This window comes from Vulpes lagopus, chromosome 5 (genome assembly GCF_018345385.1).
Source record: "Vulpes lagopus strain Blue_001 chromosome 5, ASM1834538v1, whole genome shotgun sequence".
Lineage (NCBI taxonomy): Eukaryota > Metazoa > Chordata > Mammalia > Carnivora > Canidae > Vulpes > Vulpes lagopus.
Window position 1 is genome coordinate 95,445,858 of NC_054828.1, and position 19,517 is coordinate 95,465,374.

At 38.6% G+C, this 19,517-nt stretch overlaps 1 protein-coding gene across 1 annotated transcript; it reads right to left on the reverse strand.

The window, feature by feature from the left end:
• Positions 1–888: 888 nt before the first annotated feature.
• On the reverse strand, positions 889–18,715 carry RNF103 (ring finger protein 103). The gene is made up of 4 exons (XM_041754911.1): positions 17,983–18,715; positions 15,494–15,633; positions 6,478–6,593; positions 889–2,904 (listed from the first exon to the last, which is right to left on the reverse strand). Exons 1-4 carry the CDS (start codon positions 18,206–18,208, stop codon positions 1,329–1,331), a joined length of 2,058 nt encoding a protein of 685 aa, XP_041610845.1. The 5' UTR covers positions 18,209–18,715; the 3' UTR covers positions 889–1,328.
• Between the last annotated feature and the right edge of the window lie 802 nt (positions 18,716–19,517).

Genomic DNA, 19,517 nt, shown 5'->3' on the forward strand with positions numbered 1-19,517 from the left:
TTAATTTGAATCTAATAATGAGGAAACAGACAAATCCAGAATGTGGAACATTCTATAAGCCAACTAGCTTGTACTCTTCAAAAACTTATCAGGAAAGACTTAAAGAACAGGGAACTGCTCTAGAGAAAGGGATGAAATGAAGAAGGCCAAACCTAATACATGAACCTTGCCTGAGGTTCATAATAGAACAAAAACATATAAAGACATAAAGGACATATTGGCAGCAAGTAGAAAGTAGGGATTGTATATTAAATATTACTGAATCAATGTTGATAAATTTCTTGGGTAAGATAATGGTATTGTGGTTATGTAAAAAGAAGTTCTTGTTCTTAGAAGATACATGGTGATATATTCAGCGGCATGGAGATGACTAAATTTTATTTCCAAAGGGATCAGGAATAAACAAAAAACAACCAGAGAAAAAGAAAGAAAAAAGATAAATATACACATAGAGAAGATAAAGCAAAGGTAACAAAATACAAACATCTGGTGAATTAGGAAATAGATGTTCATTGTACTGTTTTCATTTTTTCTGTAGTTTTGTAATTGTTCAAAATAAAAGCCAGGAAAAAACATAAGTAATCAATGTGTGGCTAATATGCTGACTGATTTTACTTAGATGAATATACTACTCATAGATGACTTAATACTTAAAAAAAAAAAAAAAAAAAAAAAAAGCCCGCCATGAAATTCCTTCCCATCAAAGCTGACCAAACTACGAGACTAACACCACCTCTGGCTAGTATCAGCAACATAATTTATCTTTTTGTTTTCCCTCATTAGCCAAGGAACACATTTGACTTACCTGTGAAATTAACAAGCCAGCAAAACACCTATAGCATTCAGCCACCTCATCAAAAACAATTTAATATTGGGAAAGCTGTAATCTTCTGGTTTTAAAATAATTTATTTAATAGGTCTGTTTTAATTTCATGTCTCAGAGCATACATTATTTAACCAAGAGGTGCTGGACACAGATTGTAAAAAGGGAGGAAACATTTAGGATAAGAAACTGCCTCAATTCCATTAGAATTTGATCCTACCTTGTAAAGTCTTGCTAGGATAAATTTCTATCATACTTCTTTTGTGCTTACAAAAAACATTAACTTCTGAATTTCCAATGTTGTAAATAAAAATTTTTACAATTAAGTATGCATTCAATTGACACACAAGGCAACCAAGTAATTGTCATCAACATTAGCATAATGTGTATTTCCTGTCACTGCACTAACATTAAACTAAACTTCAAACCACAAAAACATTGTGACTAACATTAAAAAGGCAAGCTGTAAGATACTCAAAGCTTATAAAGGACAAATTGCACATGGTTAAGATGGGACATCATTTGACAAGGGCTGGTGTTGTGCATATGGCTGCTTTTTTTTATAGGAAGGCCACCGGCAAACAGGGCAACAGTGTCGGCCCCCAGCCAACCACATCACAATGCAATTCTGATGGAACACATGACCACAAGGCAACCCCATTAGCAAACATCCATTTTCAAAATTCTCTAGGCAAACAACACATTCAGTACAGTGCAGCATATCAGCAGGCCAAGTTAACCAATCAGGTTCCATATCTTCATTAGCATTATATGATCCATATGACCTTCCCTTTCTTTCATATGGGCTGGTCTGACAATATTTATTGGCACATGAACAAGCCTCAGCATCACAGTGACTTGCTCTTCCTGGAGAATTGTGAACTACACTTTGTTTATCTTCAAATACTTCCTTTTCACTGCTAAAAATGTCTGTGCTCTCGCTGTCTGAGTCATTTTCAATATCTTGAGAACCTTCCAACATTTCCTCTTCAGACTGGACTCCAAGACATTTAAATCGCCACATTGGCAAATTTTTTATGTAATCAGTTGGTATCAGAGGGTGAAGCCAAAGGTCAGGGAAAGCTAATCGCTCCAAGAATAAGTCAGGGTCTTCGTCCCAATCAGATTCTACAGGAAAGTTCTGAAAAGAAGCAATCGGGTGGAAGAGGTAGCTGGTGTACCAGTCCCACAGACTTGATAACCATTCTAAGTTATTGGCATTGACTTCATCATTGTTGTTGTTGCGCCGCCTCTTCTTCTCAAAGTAATCAATTAGTAAACCGTGTCCAAGATACGTACTGAGAAACAGGGCTGGGTGTGAAGAATAAAACATCCAGTCTGCCCTTACCCATGAAGCCAGTGTGGTTGTATTGGAATATCGCAACAATTTTAAGCTATATTCATAAAAACTATCTAAGTAAGGGAGCTGTAAAAAGCCCAACACAGGTAGCCAGGAAATAATTAATAGAGAATTATATGTCCCTAAAGTGCTTATGAGAACCACAAATCGCTTTATGGTTGCTCCTTGTGTGATAAATAAGTCCATCCAAGCCATAAGATTAACTAGAACCAAGCTCAAAACAAACAGATCATTTACTTCAGGTTGCAATGAGCGCAAAAATGAATCCATGGCCTGAAGGGATATAAATTCACCTGTGTGGTTTCCATATCTGTAAATTCCTTCAGGAGTTCTAAGAATATATGATGGCATGTTATATACACCAATATCTGTCATATAACTCTTGTTGTCCCAATTTTCCACATTAACAAAAATAAACTCAACTCTTCCAGTAAACTTTATACTTAGTGCAGAGAAGAAAGCTGGGGGTTGGTCAAGGTTTGCAAATAGGTATATTTTTACCCAATATTGATCACTTTTATTCCATTCTTCTTTCAAATGTTCAGCATCATAAATGGTTTTGATCCGAGAAGCTGCATGAGCAGTTATCCACTTAAAAATGTGCTCTACTTCAATTTTGTGTCCACTATACTCTTTAAGCATGACTTTCCCTTTAGAAGTGCTAGTTTGTGGGACAGACATAATGAGTGTGGATCGTATCCAGCCTCTTCTCCTGCAGTATCTGTAAGAGAGTAAACCATAAGTAAAAGCCAGGCTGGCAGATGAACTAGTTTGCTCATCTTCACTGTTGCACAATTTGTTTCCCCCTAACAAATTTCTTTGGCACTGAAAGATACTCTGCCCAAAACCAAATAACCTCCAAATAATCAAAAGTGGTATCAATACCTGGCAGTTGTACAAGAACGAAAGCAAGCTCTCTTTTTGTAGCTTTGTTTCCTCTCTATTTCTGGTTTGTTTTTTATAGAAGAGTTTAGTCAAGGGAATCAACAAATACTTTAGCATCTATTATATAGCTACTACTTCATTATGTGCTTATAAGATCCAAAAGAAAATAGGAAAATAATTCCTGCTCGAAAGGAATTTAAAATCCTATTAAGGAAAAAAAATCCCAGAAGTATAAAATCATATATATTCAATTACTAATGTAAAAGAAGTTCAAAAAAAGGGAATATCACAGAGTTTGAGCTAGTGAAGATTTCATGAAAGGTTTAGGAAATGAATGAGGTCTTGAAGGTGGTTAGATTCAGATGGCCAAAGAAGAGAGAACAGATTATCCCACATGCAAGTCCCTGACTTGAACTCAAGTTCCTTGAGTGTAAGAGCCATGCTATACCCATTTATTAACTCAAGCATCACAGGTTCTGTTACAAAGTAATACATAAAAAAGTTCACCTAAGAAAGATCAAGTCCCATGCTTTTTATATTCTCTCGTCTCTTTAATGAAGATCATGAAGAGGAGTATTTAATACAGATGAAACAAAGTAAGTTTTCAGATTAAGAAGAGATTCATGGGCTGCCCCAGTGGCTCAGCAGTTTAGCCCCACCTTCAGCCCAGGGTGTGATCCTGGAGACAGGGGATCAAGTCTCACATCAGGCTCCCTGCATGGAGCCTGCTTCTACCTCTGCCTGTGTCTCTGCCTCTCTCTCTCTCTCTCTCTCTCTGTGTCTCTCATGAATAAATAAATAAAATCTTAAAAAAAAATTAAAGAAGAGATTCAGTTAGAGGATGAGTAAGTATAGAAGAATTTAACTAAAATTAAATCATCTGCTTATATTTATCCAGTGTGGTCATCACTCCAATCCTTTTGGAAATGGACAAATTCTTGCTATACTATTTGCGACATCACTCTCCCCCTAAAAACTAGATAAGAAATGAAAGGAAATACTGAAAAATAAAGACTGTTGTATGACAGTGGAGAAATGTTAAGTGCATTTTCCTTTTTTAACTAAAAAGTATTTTTTTCCCAAAAACTTACCATGCAGAGTTTTCTGGTATGTAAATTTATCTCAATAAAGATGAAAAAAAGAAAATCTACCATTGAAGGTACATTTTGTTCATTATAGATTTGTAAATGTATGGTAATAAAGGTTCAACTTATTTTCCTATTAAAAATATTTATTTATTATTTTTTAATTATTTTTTTTTATTTTTGATAGTCATACAGAGAGAGAGAGAGGCAGAGACACAGGCAGAGGGAGAAGCAGGCTCCATGCACCGGGAGCCCGACGTGGGATTCGATCCCGGGTCTCCAGGATCGCGCCCTGGGCCAAAGGCAGGCGCCAAACCGCTGCGCCACCCAGGGATCCCCTATTAAAAATATTTATGTATATGTCCTAAGTGTTATCCTTTACTTAGTAAACACAGATTACATCTGTGTGTGTGTCTATATATTTATTTTTTTATTTTAAATAATCTCTACACACAATGTGGGGCTCGAACTCACAATCCCAGGGATCAAGAGTCGCATGCACCCCTGACTGAGCCAGCCAGGTGCCCCAGCATGAATTATATTTTATTTAAATAAGCACACTACACATTTATATGATCAGACTGAAAGTCTCAACGTATGTCATATGATTTTATAACGATAATAAAATAAGTTGTATCTCAGAAATTTTGAGCTATAACTTCAGATATATGAAGATAGCATGTTATGTCATAAAGACAAGGTTAGTAATGACTCTGAGATACTATCTGGGTGACTCAGAATCACAGACCACGATTCAGCTTCTTGTTGAGTTGATTCACATAACAGGATAGATTCCATTAATATCAATATTGCCCTAAGTGGTTTGAGAATTATGAATTCCTATAAAGAAAATATCTTTTATCCTTTAACACTGTGTTCATATAATGCAAAGTAGTAATTCATCGAATTTTTACCCTCTGCTCCCCAAAGCAACAAGTTAAATAAATTGCTTTATTTACATCTTAAATATCTTTAAGTAGCTTTAATTTTTAAATTTCATATGATACTTGTGATGACATATTTCTACTCTCGGTCATTCTTTTTATCTTCATCAGAGAATACTGGCTTCTGAGTTATGACATAAATTAAACGCCAATCTTTCTGACAGAAGACCTACTGTGTAAAACAGGCAAAGAAGGACTTAGTGCATACATTTCTTCATGTACGAAAACAAATGTATTATGTGCTTTCTTTTCAGAGTTAAGTGATAGCTTTAACTTTCTAGACTGAATACCATGAAAATAACTCTAGTTCTTAAACTAAACCTGCCAAGATTCTTAGAGAATTTGAAGACTAAAAATGATAGAAAATATGGTTAGTGAGTTTGTTACTCAAGTTTATGTGACATGTGGTACTTAAAAAGAAACCTTAGTATTTCTGTTTATATAATGTGGTTTCTTCAGAGATCATTGGTCTCCTTGGCCTTTCAGGCCTGCTCTCCAATCTCCCCTTCACTTCTCCCTTCTCTGCTTATTCCACTGGCCCTCTACCCATTTACTCTCACCAAAGGCCCTCCTGACCCATTTGCCACTCAGCTCCTGCAATTCCAATGTGGAGCTGCTCTTTACTATCCCCCATTTCTCCAACCCTCCAAAGACATACCCCACCTTGTTTTCTACTTTCTCAAAGAAAAGAAAAAAAAAATAGACCTAACAGAGGGCTTTTTAGCCTTTTAAGCTATATTGCTTTCTTGAGGGAATGACAGAAATTACAGCCAGGCAAGCTGAGTATACTTGCAGGGAAAAATTATAACTGCTGCCCAGCACAGTCAGGTGGCGCCCAGAGGTGGTGGGACATTCTTAGGGGAGCTAACAAAGTCAGGAAAGTACTGCTGTACAATGAGACCAACACATCTGAGGAGGCTGCCCTGAGGCCATCCTAGAGAAGGAACTCCAGTAAAGAAAGCAATACAAACACTCGGTTTAGGGAAAAGGACATTTCTAGGGGTAATAATAGGGCAGATAGAAATAAGTGTCTGCGTGCAAAGTGGAGGTCAGAATTATGACAAAAGATTTCAATCAGCACAAGCTATAAATGTGCCGAAGTCTTTTGGGAAGAAAACTGAAACCAAACTGACTGAAGGCATACTCTTAAGAGTCACTCCCACTAGAAAGAATACAGAAGAATGACATAAAGAAAGACATTTCAGAAAGAAAGTAAAAAACTGCCAGTTTATCAAAAACTATTGATCAAGCACCTGGGTAACAGTGTGCTAAACATTATAATTAGCTTTCAGTTCGAATAGGCTTCTTATATCATTGTCTTCATTAATTAAGACAATTCTGGTCAGATCTCAGATTCTAAGAATTGCCTAATCAACTCACCTGGGGTCACTGGAACAATTAAAAGTGCCTGTACGTATTCCAAATCTTGACACCTTTTTCACCATTTTCTCCCAGTGGATTTTACCAACCAAGGGACTTCTGTCATTTGCTATGACCTATTTGTCCAGAAAGAAAAACAGAAACTTTAATTACCTAAAATGAACTTAAACCAACCATTTATTATCTATAATATATCTTTACCTTTTGCAAAAAGATTCTGTTCCTGGTTATATCATCATTGCAATTCTCGTAGAAGGAACAAATGTCCAACTGAAAAGGCTTAAAACACTGAATACAGTGCATTAACCTTCCACACTCTGTGGCAGTAGAGGGAATCAAAACAATATTAAGAAGCTAGCCACATTCTCCAACCTGTAGCCTATTCTCTAGAAATAAGTTACACAGGAAGAAAATGGCCTTTGGAGGCATTTCTCTGCTCTAAAAATTTAAAACAATAATCCAAATATAGCTTACTAGAAATTATCACATGTGGGTTCAATGAGTACAAATTTCACTTTTTTGAAGTATAATTATGGAGCCAAGAGTCAAACATATGTTTTCTATTAAACTATACTTTGACTAAACCAATACTACTTCTATGGCTTTTTCTTAACAATCATGAAAAGGTTCTAATGTATAAAAAGAATTACCATAATGAATTCTATGCTCTTGAACTTCTTCAAATTTGCAAACAGCTTTCAAACACAATTAAGATTGAGAAAAGTAAAAGATTTTTTTAAAAAGAAAAAAAAAACTGAAAGTTAACCTTCAAAATGTATAATGGTTTCTTAGCTTTTCTAATTGTTAACACCTTTTCCTTTTATTCCCTAATCTTCCTGCTTTGAATGAGGCAGGACTTTGACAGACATAGGAGTAAAAAACAAAATTATATGTTAAAAACAAAAACACAAAAACAACTAAATGGGAATGTAAAGGAAAGCCAAAATGTCTGAAGTCTTCATGAAACCATCTGTTTGATTTATTTTAAACCCAGGGTATATAGGCCAAGTTTATTTTAACAAATGCTATGTAACTGATGTTATCTAATTCAAAATTACAACACAATACTCTGGGGTCCTTTCTGGGAGGAAGGGACATTTTCATGTTCACAAAGCCTCCAGGAAGTGAAATCCCAGGTGTGTGTGTGAAATGAGTGCCAAGATATACTCCCTGGGAAACACAGGAATGGTATAGCTACCTCACTGTGGCCTCTCTGCTGGGAAGCCTAACAAATTTCAAGGGCAGCAGAAAGAGAGCACATAGTGGTGACAAGTAACTTAAACTTCACTTTATAGGCACACAGATCACTGTCCACTAATCTCTGCTGTATACCATTGCTACTATCATATCATCCCCACATCTACAAAGACATATATGCTATATGTAACATTTTGTAATGACTCTGATGCTTCGTAAATACACAAACACATACACAATTTAGGGCATTAAACAAATGGTTTTGATGTGCTTCTTAGTGAAAATAGGTGGCCTTATTGAGGGAGACACAAGTTATTAATTTTTTTGACGAGTTATTATTTAAATGCTTAGATGACTGAGGTAAAAAGAGGATAATCTGAGGACATGAAAGCTCTTTCTGAGGAGGTTCATGCCAGTTACATTACCCATTAAGTCCCTAACTCATTTTTCCACAGTCCAAAAGGGCTAGATATATTTTAGCTGAATAGTCAGGAAGAAAAAGAAGGGCAGATATTTCTTTTCTTTTTTTTCCCTACTACTCAAGAGTCAATATTCTATTTCTTTCCATCAAGTAATCAAAGAAATCTTGAACTTATTTTTCAGGTTACTGAGAAAGATTAAGAAGTTTCTGTCCAATCATACCACCATACTCCCTACTTCTTCTAAAGAACTCTTAAAGAACTTCCTTTTCACTTCCATTTCCTGATCAAGGCTGCAAATAACCCAAACATTTCAGGTCAGTATTTATAACAACATTGCATCAAGGGGTTAAGATGCTGCTTTATTCAATGGAATAAGTATGGCCCTAAGTCTAGGAGCATCTTTCAGGGAAGATCCTGACCATTGTACAGGTATTTTTCAGACTTACAAAAGCTCCAATGCTAGGAAAGGAAACAGGAATGAGAGGGGTTGTTGGCAGACACTGCGGTGGTTACAGCACAGACAATACAAGTTTGTGATCAGAATGGGAACATCTGAGCAGGTACATGACAATGTTTAACCCTAGGGCTTTTTTTATTCAGCAAGCTGTTCCCTCACCTGCTTTTGAAGAGTTTAATGATCCCTAACACAGAGAGCCATGCAAAAACAAAAACTCCCCTAGGCATTAATTGCATGAAAGCATTTTATTTGACTCGAAAGTTATATTTATATAATTAGGAACAGCTCTGTTCAATGCCCTATATAGTTAGATCATTCAACTAAAGGTTTAACATAAACTTTGTAGAGGCTGAATTAAACCACCACTAAACATTTTAATATTTTCACAAAATAACACATCTGGCTGGTCACATGGTACAATCAAATACTCTAACCTATTACTACTGGGTCACACCATTAAGAATTCCCAACTTACAGCTCATATCCAAAAGTATGCACGATGATTCTGAGTGGCACTCACACTGCTCATCTTATTAAAAGCAGAGACATATTCCTCAGCAGTTCAAGAAGGATGTTGTGTTCTCTGTGGGGAGTATTTTCAGAGACTAGAAAAAAACTAGATCAAAGTACAGCCTGAATTCCAAGTCTGGAACAGAGTTGGCAGCATAGGCTGGAAGTGAAGGAATCTTTCCCTCCTCCTTCCCAGGGTATCTGCCTCTCTAACTGGCATTCCTACACTTGTTCACCATTGCATTTCCTACAGCTAGTATAGTGCCTAACTCATTTGGGTGCTCATTAAATATTTATGTTGAACTAAATTATTTCAGCTTTTTACAGCTTAGTAACTTCATTCTTTTACTTCTGACTAAACATGTTCTCGAAAGCCACCAACTTTTTGGTATCTGTTATAAGCCCCTTCCCTAGCAACCTGTCATCTGGAATATTTTCTGGACAAACATTAGCATAAATAGTACCTTGCTACGCAACTGCATATCAATGTTCTTGATCCCAGTCAGACATAAGGACTTTCAACTCAATGAGTTTAAAAATATACTTTTCTCCAGGAAAAAACTACCACAATTTTCCTACATTCCATTTCACTAATAGAGTTCTTTAGGATTTCTCAAGATGCTAGCACCATCATGGACCATGTAACTCAACTGAAAGATACTTATAAACTAAGATTTTTACTGGTCTACATATTTTAGTAAACCAAACTAAGCTGTCTTATGGCACAGGCTATAGGTTATTTATCTTTGTGCCCTCAATTCTAATCACAAGGTTCAGCTGGCACACATTAGATTTCAATAAATATTTGTTAGATGGTTAGATGAATGTATAAAACCAGTGGTTTGCTGGTAGATGTTTAACAACTAGCTCTCCAAAATAAAAAGGAAATTCTGATTTCTATTACTTGCTGATTTCCTAGGTATAAATACTCCCATATGGCTGATTTCAAGTTACCAGCATGTTATCTCTAAACATGGGAGTTGGGAAGGGATGTTAACAATCACCCTTCATGAAACAGTATGAGCTGCCTCCACCACACCATGTACACAACTGTGTTGGACAGTGTGTGATATTAAATCCCATATTTTCTGAAGTCAACCTTGTGTAGTCTAGTTAATCTTACAAAGAAAAACTGTAAAACAAAAAACAAACAAAAAAAGAAAAACTGGACCTCAGGTTATTGTTTATTCCCTTCCTTTTAAGTGTACACTGGTACAAGAAAAAAACGTGTATTTCTGCCTAATTTTTAGAGGTGAATTTTATTACTAACCAGAACATCTGCCATATAAGTTTAGGCTAAATTAAATAACAAAACTCCATAGAACAGGAGTGCTGGGTTATGATATTTTCTGCATCTCAATATTTCATTATTTATGGGGAGTTTCTACTTTCAAAATCATAGACCAACTTAAATAAATATATGCAAATTATATAAAATCATTAAAAGTGAGGACAAGTGATTGACAGAAACAAAATTCAGTGGTATTTAATTATTTCTTTGGTATCCCTAATAGCTTTCTTTATGAGTAAGCAGAAATAAAAGTTTTTCATCAGTACAAAATAAACGATAAAGTAGCTTGCCATGTACTTCACTTTTATAATAGTGTCAAGAAAGGAATGAACAGGTTAAAATCTCCCTGAACAAAAGTATTGTCTAGAACAAAGGTAAATAAATTTGAAGACAGCTATTAACATTTTTTTAGCCAAACAGGAAATATAACAACAATATTTCAGTAAATATTGACCCAAAGCTTTACTTTAAATCACATGATGCTTTTTCACTGCTACCTCAATTCCAGTGATGTTAAATTTCTTACGATGGGGATAAAGCCAGTTGGGAACAAATACCACAGTCCTTCTTTGAACAAGGTGAAAAAAGGGAAATAGAAATGCTAAGATAAGGATAAACCCATAAAACCCACGGAGCATGGTAGCTTTCCACTGCAGAAGCCTAGCCACTGTTCCATCTACCTCTCTAAGAGTTTTCTGAAGAGAAAAAAAAAAGTGTCTTCAATTTATGCTACTCAGAAGACTGGGTGGTGCTAAGATCAAAGAATCCACAACACTGAAAGATAACTAATGAAAGATATGAACTGAGGTTAAGAACAAACAGGAAAACTTAAATTTGTTAGAACTATTAGGAAAAGAAAGAGGACTCAGTTGTTCCATGAGTTACATAGTATATTGATGATAAAGATGTCCCATATGTGTTGCTGCCTGGAAAACTAAAATTAGTTCTTTTTACCTCATATTATAGAGAATACAGGATAGACATGGAAAAGCTTGACATGCAATGGAGCATCCTAATACTCTGGTTCAATGTAAGGTTAATTCATGAGCATCAATATATCTTAAAACATTTGAGGAGAGAAAGATATAAAGACCATTAATATCCATCATACAGAAAGTAAAAGTGTGAGTTGCCCAGAAGATAGAAATCATAAGTAATATAGGATGAACTAAATAAATTATACAGATTCACTTTTCTCACGTAGTGTCATCATTCCACATGCAATGTCACCAAAAAAGATAAATCAACCTAGATTACCAATCCATTCCAGAAAAATAATGAGCTGACCATGTGATGGAATAGCTAAGTCATATACCCAGTTATTAAAGTCACACTTTCCCTAAATAAGTAAATCTAGACATCCTTTCAAGGACATCACATAAGAAGTCTAAAGTGCTAATTATCAGTCAGATGCCATCTAACTACATTTTTTCTCAATAAATACAAAAGAAAACCATAATTCATAATTTCTCCCAGAAAAATGCGAGAAAAAGACCTCTGATATGCTAAATATTTCTTACACAGGAAGCCTAAAATAAAGGCAATCTGAAGAGGATTGAACTGGCTGGGATCTATGTGCACTCAAAAATTAAAAAAAAAAAAAAAGAGCAAACTAAAATTAGCTTCTTCTAAAATAAATAGAAAAGAATAATTACTAAAAACACGATTTTTAAAGTTACATTTCACAAGAGATTAGATAAGTATGACCTGAACTGAAACAATAATGATGAGCAACTGAGAGAATACTTATTTTCTAACAGACATTTCAGACATTTTCAATTTAAAAACAAAAAAACAATAGTTTTCTTTTAAGAGCTTAAACCAATGTCTGTGCTGATTAGGTTAGCTGGTGACTTCAGAATGCCTGAAGACATAGTTTCAATCTCAATCTTCTCAGTTGTCCTGGCAAGAGACTGTTCTAACCCAAGCCAGCCATCTGACATATGTAAGCCACTGGCCCCAAGGGACACAAGCCAGACACTGGTGATCAGTGCAAGTCCTGAAAGTCACTGGAAAATTAAGTGTATGTCCTATTACCAAAACACATGGAAAACTATATAAATATATTCTATTTTTCTTAGGAGTCATTTTTTAACTACTAATATCTTGTGAGGCTTAAAATATTTTCAGAGGAAAATAATTTAATGATTAAAATTTATGTTTACATTCACTATCATTCATTATTTGTTCTTCATTTCATTCAAGCGTCACCTTATCAGAGAATTTTTTTGCCACTCTGTCTCCTTACCTTACTTTTCTTCTTAGCATTTTCCACTAATTTGATGCTATATTAAATATTTACTTATTTATTGCCTACCTCTCCCAACTGGAAAGTTGAGAGCAAGGACTTAGCCTTGTGTATGTTCCTGGTATACTTCCAAAACCTGGCATACAACTAACTGCTAAATAAACTATTTGAATTTTGTCACATTATTAACAGAGTTTAATCCATGTTTATCTTTATTTTTTTTTTTAAGATTTTATTTATTTGAGAGAGAGTGCATTTGCATGAGTGGAGGAAGGGGCAGAGGAGGAGAGGGAGAGAGAATCCGAAGCAGGCTCTACATTCAGTGGGGATACAGGGCTTGATCCCACAACTGTGAGATCATGAGCTAAACTGAAACCAAGAGTTGGAGGCTTATCCGACTAAGCCACCCAGGACCCCCATGCTTATCTTTTTTTTTTTTTTTAAGATTTTATTTATTTGATTGAGAGACAGGGCACACGCATGAGCAGGAGGAGGGGGAGATGGAGAGGGAGAAGGAGACTCTCCCCACTGAGCAGGGAGCTGGATGTACGGCTCCATCCCAGAACCCTGAGATCTTGACTTGAGCCAAAGGCAGACACTTAACCAACCGAGCCACCCAGGCACTTCTATCTTTAATAGAACATTAAAGAGGAGTAGATCATTTACAAGCAAGAATATACATTAAGTAGTGGACCAGAATGTATTCATTGTTTATAGGTAGAATCCTATATACCAAAAAAATTTCTAGACTTTTGACATGGCTTTTCCAAGTTTCGAAGGTATTCAGTATCTATTTATTATTCATCTCTATGGGATCATTCAATGTATGGACAAATATTTAGAGAACACAGGTACATGGGACAGACTATTCAACTCAACCTCAGTAAATAAAACTAAAATTATCAAAACCAATCAGTCTTTCTTGATCAGACCATAAGATATAAGTATCTGGGAAAAGAAATGGAATAACTATTTACTTATAAGTTAAAGTTTTGGGATCCCTGGGTGGCGCAGCGGTTTGGCGCCGGCCTTTGGCCCAGGGCGCGATCCTGGAGACCTGGGATCAAATCCCACATCGGGCTCCCGGTGAATGGTGCCTGCTTCTCCCTCTGCCTGTGTCTCTGCCTCTCTCTCTTTCTCTCTCTGTGACCATCATAAATAAATAAAAATTAAAAAAAAAATAAGTTAAAGTTTTAGAGATACTAGTTTATTTCTCAATATCAATTAATTCACAGAGAAATAAACTAGAATTTGATGATAACATATAGACTAACATAACATAACACATAACCTCCCAGATTCTCCTTTTGCTGAATTTAAAAACTATAGAATTAGATTATTTGGCAGGTAAAAGGTCAAACACAATAGAAAGACTGCATGTAAAGGAAGTCATGAATAGCTAATGTAATCACCTGAAGAATTCCTAAACCTCAACTCTTTAGCCCCATGCACAACAGTATTATTCCAACCTTTTTAGATGTATATATTTTATTTGTGGCCAAGTACAACAAAAAAATCTGTCTATCCACAATTATTGCAAATCTATGACAGGATCAGATCTGCATGTAAGGTCTCTGAACTCTTAGATTTTTCTACTATATTTTGATGTCATTGTTCTCAGTAAGAAATATGAAGAAGATATTTTGATTTTTTATACTCCAGGTCAAACTTAGCCAACCCCAGTGTGGAATGATAACAGTACTGGACAAGAAATCTGGGGTCCTGGGACTGGATACTGATTCAATAATCATAATTTTAGCCAAAATCATGCTGTTAGTTTACTTGATATTTTAAGTGGTCTTCTGTTTTTAAAAATTTAAATAACTTTAGCTTGCCCTAAATAATATTTATGAAATTACATGTTCAATAAAATATTGACTTTTCTAATTTGCATTAAAATTCATAAATGATAATATGTGCCCACTCATTTACTATGAGTGGTACATGAACCACACTTTGGGAAGCATAAAAGACTAAGTTTTAGACCCTTCGTAACTCTACAACTTTAACATGCTAATTAAATTTCACACTTTCGATATCACAAGGGCTAGGGTTTAAAATGATCATTTCATCCAATTTTGTAAGCAAAGCAACGAGCACTTCCCACCATTCCCCACAGTATCTCTTCCCCTATAGTCACAAAGTTGGCTATTAGCCTAATAGAAGGATTCTCTTACTTTTACTTCACGGTTCTTCATTTAGATACAAAAACCATTTGGATCACTGAATTAAAAACTGGAGTTCACCAAAACTAAAATGTAATCATTCAACAAAAGGGATATATCTAAAGGAAGGGAAAAGAAATGTTGGGAAATATCAGGAAGGGAGACAGAACATAAAGACTCCTAACTCGGGGAAACGAACTAGGGGTGGTGGAAGGGGAGGAGGGCGGGTGTTGGAGGGGAATGGGTGACGGGCACTGAGGTGGACACTTGACGGGATGAGCACTGGGTGTTTTTCTGTATGTTGGTAAATTGAACACCAATAAAAATTAATTTAAAAAAAAACCCTTTAATTTATGGAGAAGTTGAAGAAAAAAGTACGTTTATTTTGATTAACTTGGCATGTTATTCACAAAATAAAATGCAGCTAGTATACAGGAAAAAAAAAAAGGGATATATCTGTGTTTCTTACTTTAATGAAGATCCAACGAGTACAATGGATTTGTTTCTGCTGATTCTAAACAAAACAGTCAACTCTCTTTCCCCAAAGCTTCCTCTCCCCCTCTTCAATTTTCATTTTCCTTGGTCTATAAAACCAAGACACCAGAGCTTCCCTATGAGGACTGAGTTTTGTTTAAGAAAAACATGACACAAGTATAAAGGAGTGCCACCAGCTGTTGAATACTATTTTGGTAAAAATAATTTCACTTCTATCACTGTTTCTGATACCTGAACTAGCCAGATGCCATCTTTTGTGTCTTCTACAAGCTCATAGAAGTGCATTTCACCACTGAAATTGGTACTAGAAACGGATTCAGATGCTTCCTCTTCCTTGAGTGCAGAATAGAGCTCACCTTCCATCAAGTCACCTGAAGAAAGGAAAAAACACTAGTAAAATTTCAAAAATTCTACATTCCCAACTTCAATGATTAATTTCATTTTACACCATTAAAACTCATGTAACAATACTTCCATTTCAGTCTATAGAAAAGTAGAACCTGAATACATCCATTTAAGATTCACTCAATAGATATGTCATAAGAACCTACTATGTGGGACACCTGGGTGGCTCAGCAGTTGAGCGTCTGCCTTTGGCCCAGGGCATGATCCCAGGATCGAGTCCCACATCGGGCTCCCTGATGGAGCCTGCTTCTCTCTCTGCCTCACTCTATCTCTCTGTGTCTCTCATGAATAAATAAATAAAATCTTAAAAAAAAAAAAAAAAAGAACCTACTATGTGTCAGGCAAAAACGAACAGACAAAAATCCATCTTCTCATGGAGCTTATATTCTAGTGGAGTCATCACATAATTCATTAGGAAATTAAGTAATTTCCTGGTAAGTCCAAAAAGCCATCACAGGATTATTTAGTTTTGTGTATAACATATCCAGGCATCAAATAATTTTTAAACAGTATAATTTACATACTTCTGACTTACAAGATTTAGAAACGGGTTTACAGAACTTCCCATCACCATCTTCTTAAAATAGTAATAGGGCTTTATAAGATTTGAAAGTTAGATATAAAAGATTACTTATAAGAAAAATACTCAAACTTTGTGTAAATTGAGAGCTTGTATCATCACATAAAAAGTAAACATTAACATCAAATTATTTTAATTTTTGCCCTAAATGTGAAAACAAGCATGACAGCAGTAAAATCATTTACAATAAATATTTAAATTATAAAGTTAAATTGCTATACCAAGACCTCTGCTATAAAATGTATGATGTGAGTCATATTTTTGTGGGCTGTGTGTATTCTTTAAATGATATGTGCATTGTCTGTACACTCAAAGTGGCAAGTATTTTCAGGCCCAAAGGAAGCAACACTAAATAAAAGTCAAAAGAAAAAAGTGTTACTAAATTTTTTTTTTGCCATGTGAAATGATTTGGCTTTGGCCAAATCAAAGCAGTTGAGACTTCTAAACCTAGAAAATTCATTTATTAGGGATCTATTTTACTTCATTTCCCATCCTCCCTCCCCCGCAGAAGTAAGTCACCATAAACCAATCAGTAAACAAGAGGCAAGAAAAAAACAACAACCCTGATTTTATGTTTTCTCTAAAAAAAAAAAGTATCACATTTACAGAAGGTTCCCTCCTCTACCCTAATTGTGAGATACAAAGCTTAACCTGCAAATATGTGATTGCTAAACTGTTCTGGAGTTAGTATTCTTGTCTATCACACAACATGGCTATAGGGTACTAAATAAGGAAAAAAAAAAAACTGTCTTGTAAAAGACACAGTAGACATTTATATTTGAAACAACAAAAAAGATAACCATCAGTTTCAACTGCTTCCTACAGCAACCCAGACTGTCTTTCTCAAGTTACAGTACATTCCCCTTCTGGGACATTTACCTAAACAAAGATATATTTTGTCCAGGGGTGAAAAAAACTAACCATATTTCTTATTCAATCCTACCCCCAATCCAACAGTTACTGACAACGCATAAAGATGCTAAATAAATATTGTCTTAGTACTACTTCAATTCTATTTCTCTAGCCACTTAACTTGATGCAGCAGTATGTGTGACCTCTAAAAGGAAGGAAAAATAAGTTTACATCCAAGACATAAAGATTTTTTTTTAAAAAAAACCCTGAAACATAAACTCTTCCAAAACAAAACAAGGTAGGCATTCACAAAACACATTCACCAAACATAAAGCATGAAAAGCTAATAACGTACAGTGTACACTTTCTCTTTATCTAAACTCACAATTTAAAATTTAAATCTTAGCCCTACATGCCTCTTTGATACTAAGCATTCCGATATTTTTCCTTCCTGATACTATGCTAATAACCATCCTGACAAATACTGCCATCTACAAAGTCTTGGGGTTTTCCTTTTCTTCTACCCCTGTAAGTTTCAACGGACAAATAATGCTCTCCAGGTTGTCCGTAACCGGTGGACATTCCCTAATTTTTAAGAAAATCGTTTCTTAGTAAGCAAGCCGTGCTAAGAAGCTGCACTTACATCGGTTATTTGAAAAACAAACAAACCTTAAAGGCACGGCAACACCCCTACAAATAATTCCAGCCGCCTTCTCAAAACTGGGATTTCTTTTTCTCTTTTTTTTTCTTTTTTGGTAGAAAACCCGGACAGCTCTGGGAGGAGCCTGGTTGACCCTTCCAGGGAGGGGATGCCTCATTCCAGAGGGAAGCGCACTCGGCCCCGGCCACGGGCCACCGGGCCACCGGGCCCCCCGATACTCGCCTGACTTTTCCACCAGCTCCCGAACATCCTTCTTCTCGGGCAGCCCCGAATACCCCAGCCCCCGGCACTCCAGGATGGTCTTCAGCTTCTTGAAGCTCAGCGCCACCGGGTCCACCAGCTGAGTGGCAAAGATGCCAGTTTCGTACCACACAATGGCCTCAAAAAACCTGGCCAGGACGAACAAGACCAGAAAATAGAGGAGCAGGAAGAAGAGCTTCAGCCACATCTTCCCCTCCGTCTTCTCTCTTCCCAGAGAGCTCGGAAGACGCAAACAGAAGGGCGCGGCGCGGGGGAGTGGGGCGCGGGCACTGTCCCGGCGGGGCCGTCCGCCGCCCTCACTGGCGCGCCATCGCCGGCCGGGGCCGGGGCCGGGGCCGGGGCCGGGGGCGAGAAGACACGAGGGGCACAGGCGCAGAGCCTCGCGCGGAGCCTTCCGGCCTGGAGACGAGGAGAATAATGGGGGGGGGGGGGGACTAAAAAACCCCCATCAGTCCAACACCGAGAGGAGCGGGGCGCCGAGGGACGTTCCCCGGGCGGCGGGCCGGCCTCCAAGCCCCGTAATCTCAAGGGGGAGGGAGGAGCGCCCCCGCCCCTCGCCAGTCATTCAGGTCCACAAAGGAAGCAGGGTCCGGGCGGGAGGCCGGGGCCGGGGCCGGGGCCGGGGGGGCAGCGGCCCGGGAGGCGGTTGGGGCCGGCGGGCGGCGGCCGGTCAGGCGGGCGCGGCGCTCGGCCGGGCCAGGCCCCGGGCCCGGAGCGGGGAGGAGCGGCCGCCGCAGCGCCGCGCCCGGCGCCCAGGCCCCAGGCCCCGCCGGCCGCCCAGGCTCCGCGAGAGGCGCGGCGGGCGCGGCGGGCACGGCGGCGGCGGCGGCTCCAGGTTCTCTCGGGCCGGCGGGCGGCGCCGCGGCCCGGCCCGGGAGGGGGCGGCGCGGTCTCCGCAGAAGAAATAGGGCGCGCGGGCCGACGGTCCGGGAGGAGGAGAGCAAAAACAGGCCCGAGACGGCTCCCTGGGCGGCTTCCTAGCCACGCAGCCCCCGCCCCGCTCAGCTGGGCGGCGCGGATCGCGGCCGCCGTCCCAGACGCCCCCGCCACCTCGCGAGGCCGCCGCGGCCGCCGCGGGAGCAGAGGATCAGCTGAGGCCGCTGCCCCGGCCGAGACATAACAACTGACGTCGACGGCGGGGCGGGGCCGGGGCGGGGCCGCGGAGGGGCCGGGGCGGGGCGGGGCCGGGGCGGGGCCGGGGCGGGGCCGGGGCGGGGCCGGGGCGGGGCCGCGGAGGGTCGCTCGCCGCGGCCGGGCGCTGGGGCCGAGTGGGTGCGCAGGCCCGAGCGGTGGCTAAGCCGCGGGGCCGCAACCTTGCGGGGCTTCGGCTCCAAAGTTGCCCCTCCAGCGTCTTCTCCGCTCCCCCCGTTTGCCCTGGAGACGTTCAGTACGTTATTCTGGCTAAGGGTTGGACTTCGGACTCTTGTCGCTTGGTGTGTTTTTTTTTGTACCAATAGGGCAGTTAATGATCCTCTTAAAGCAATCGGTAAAACTGG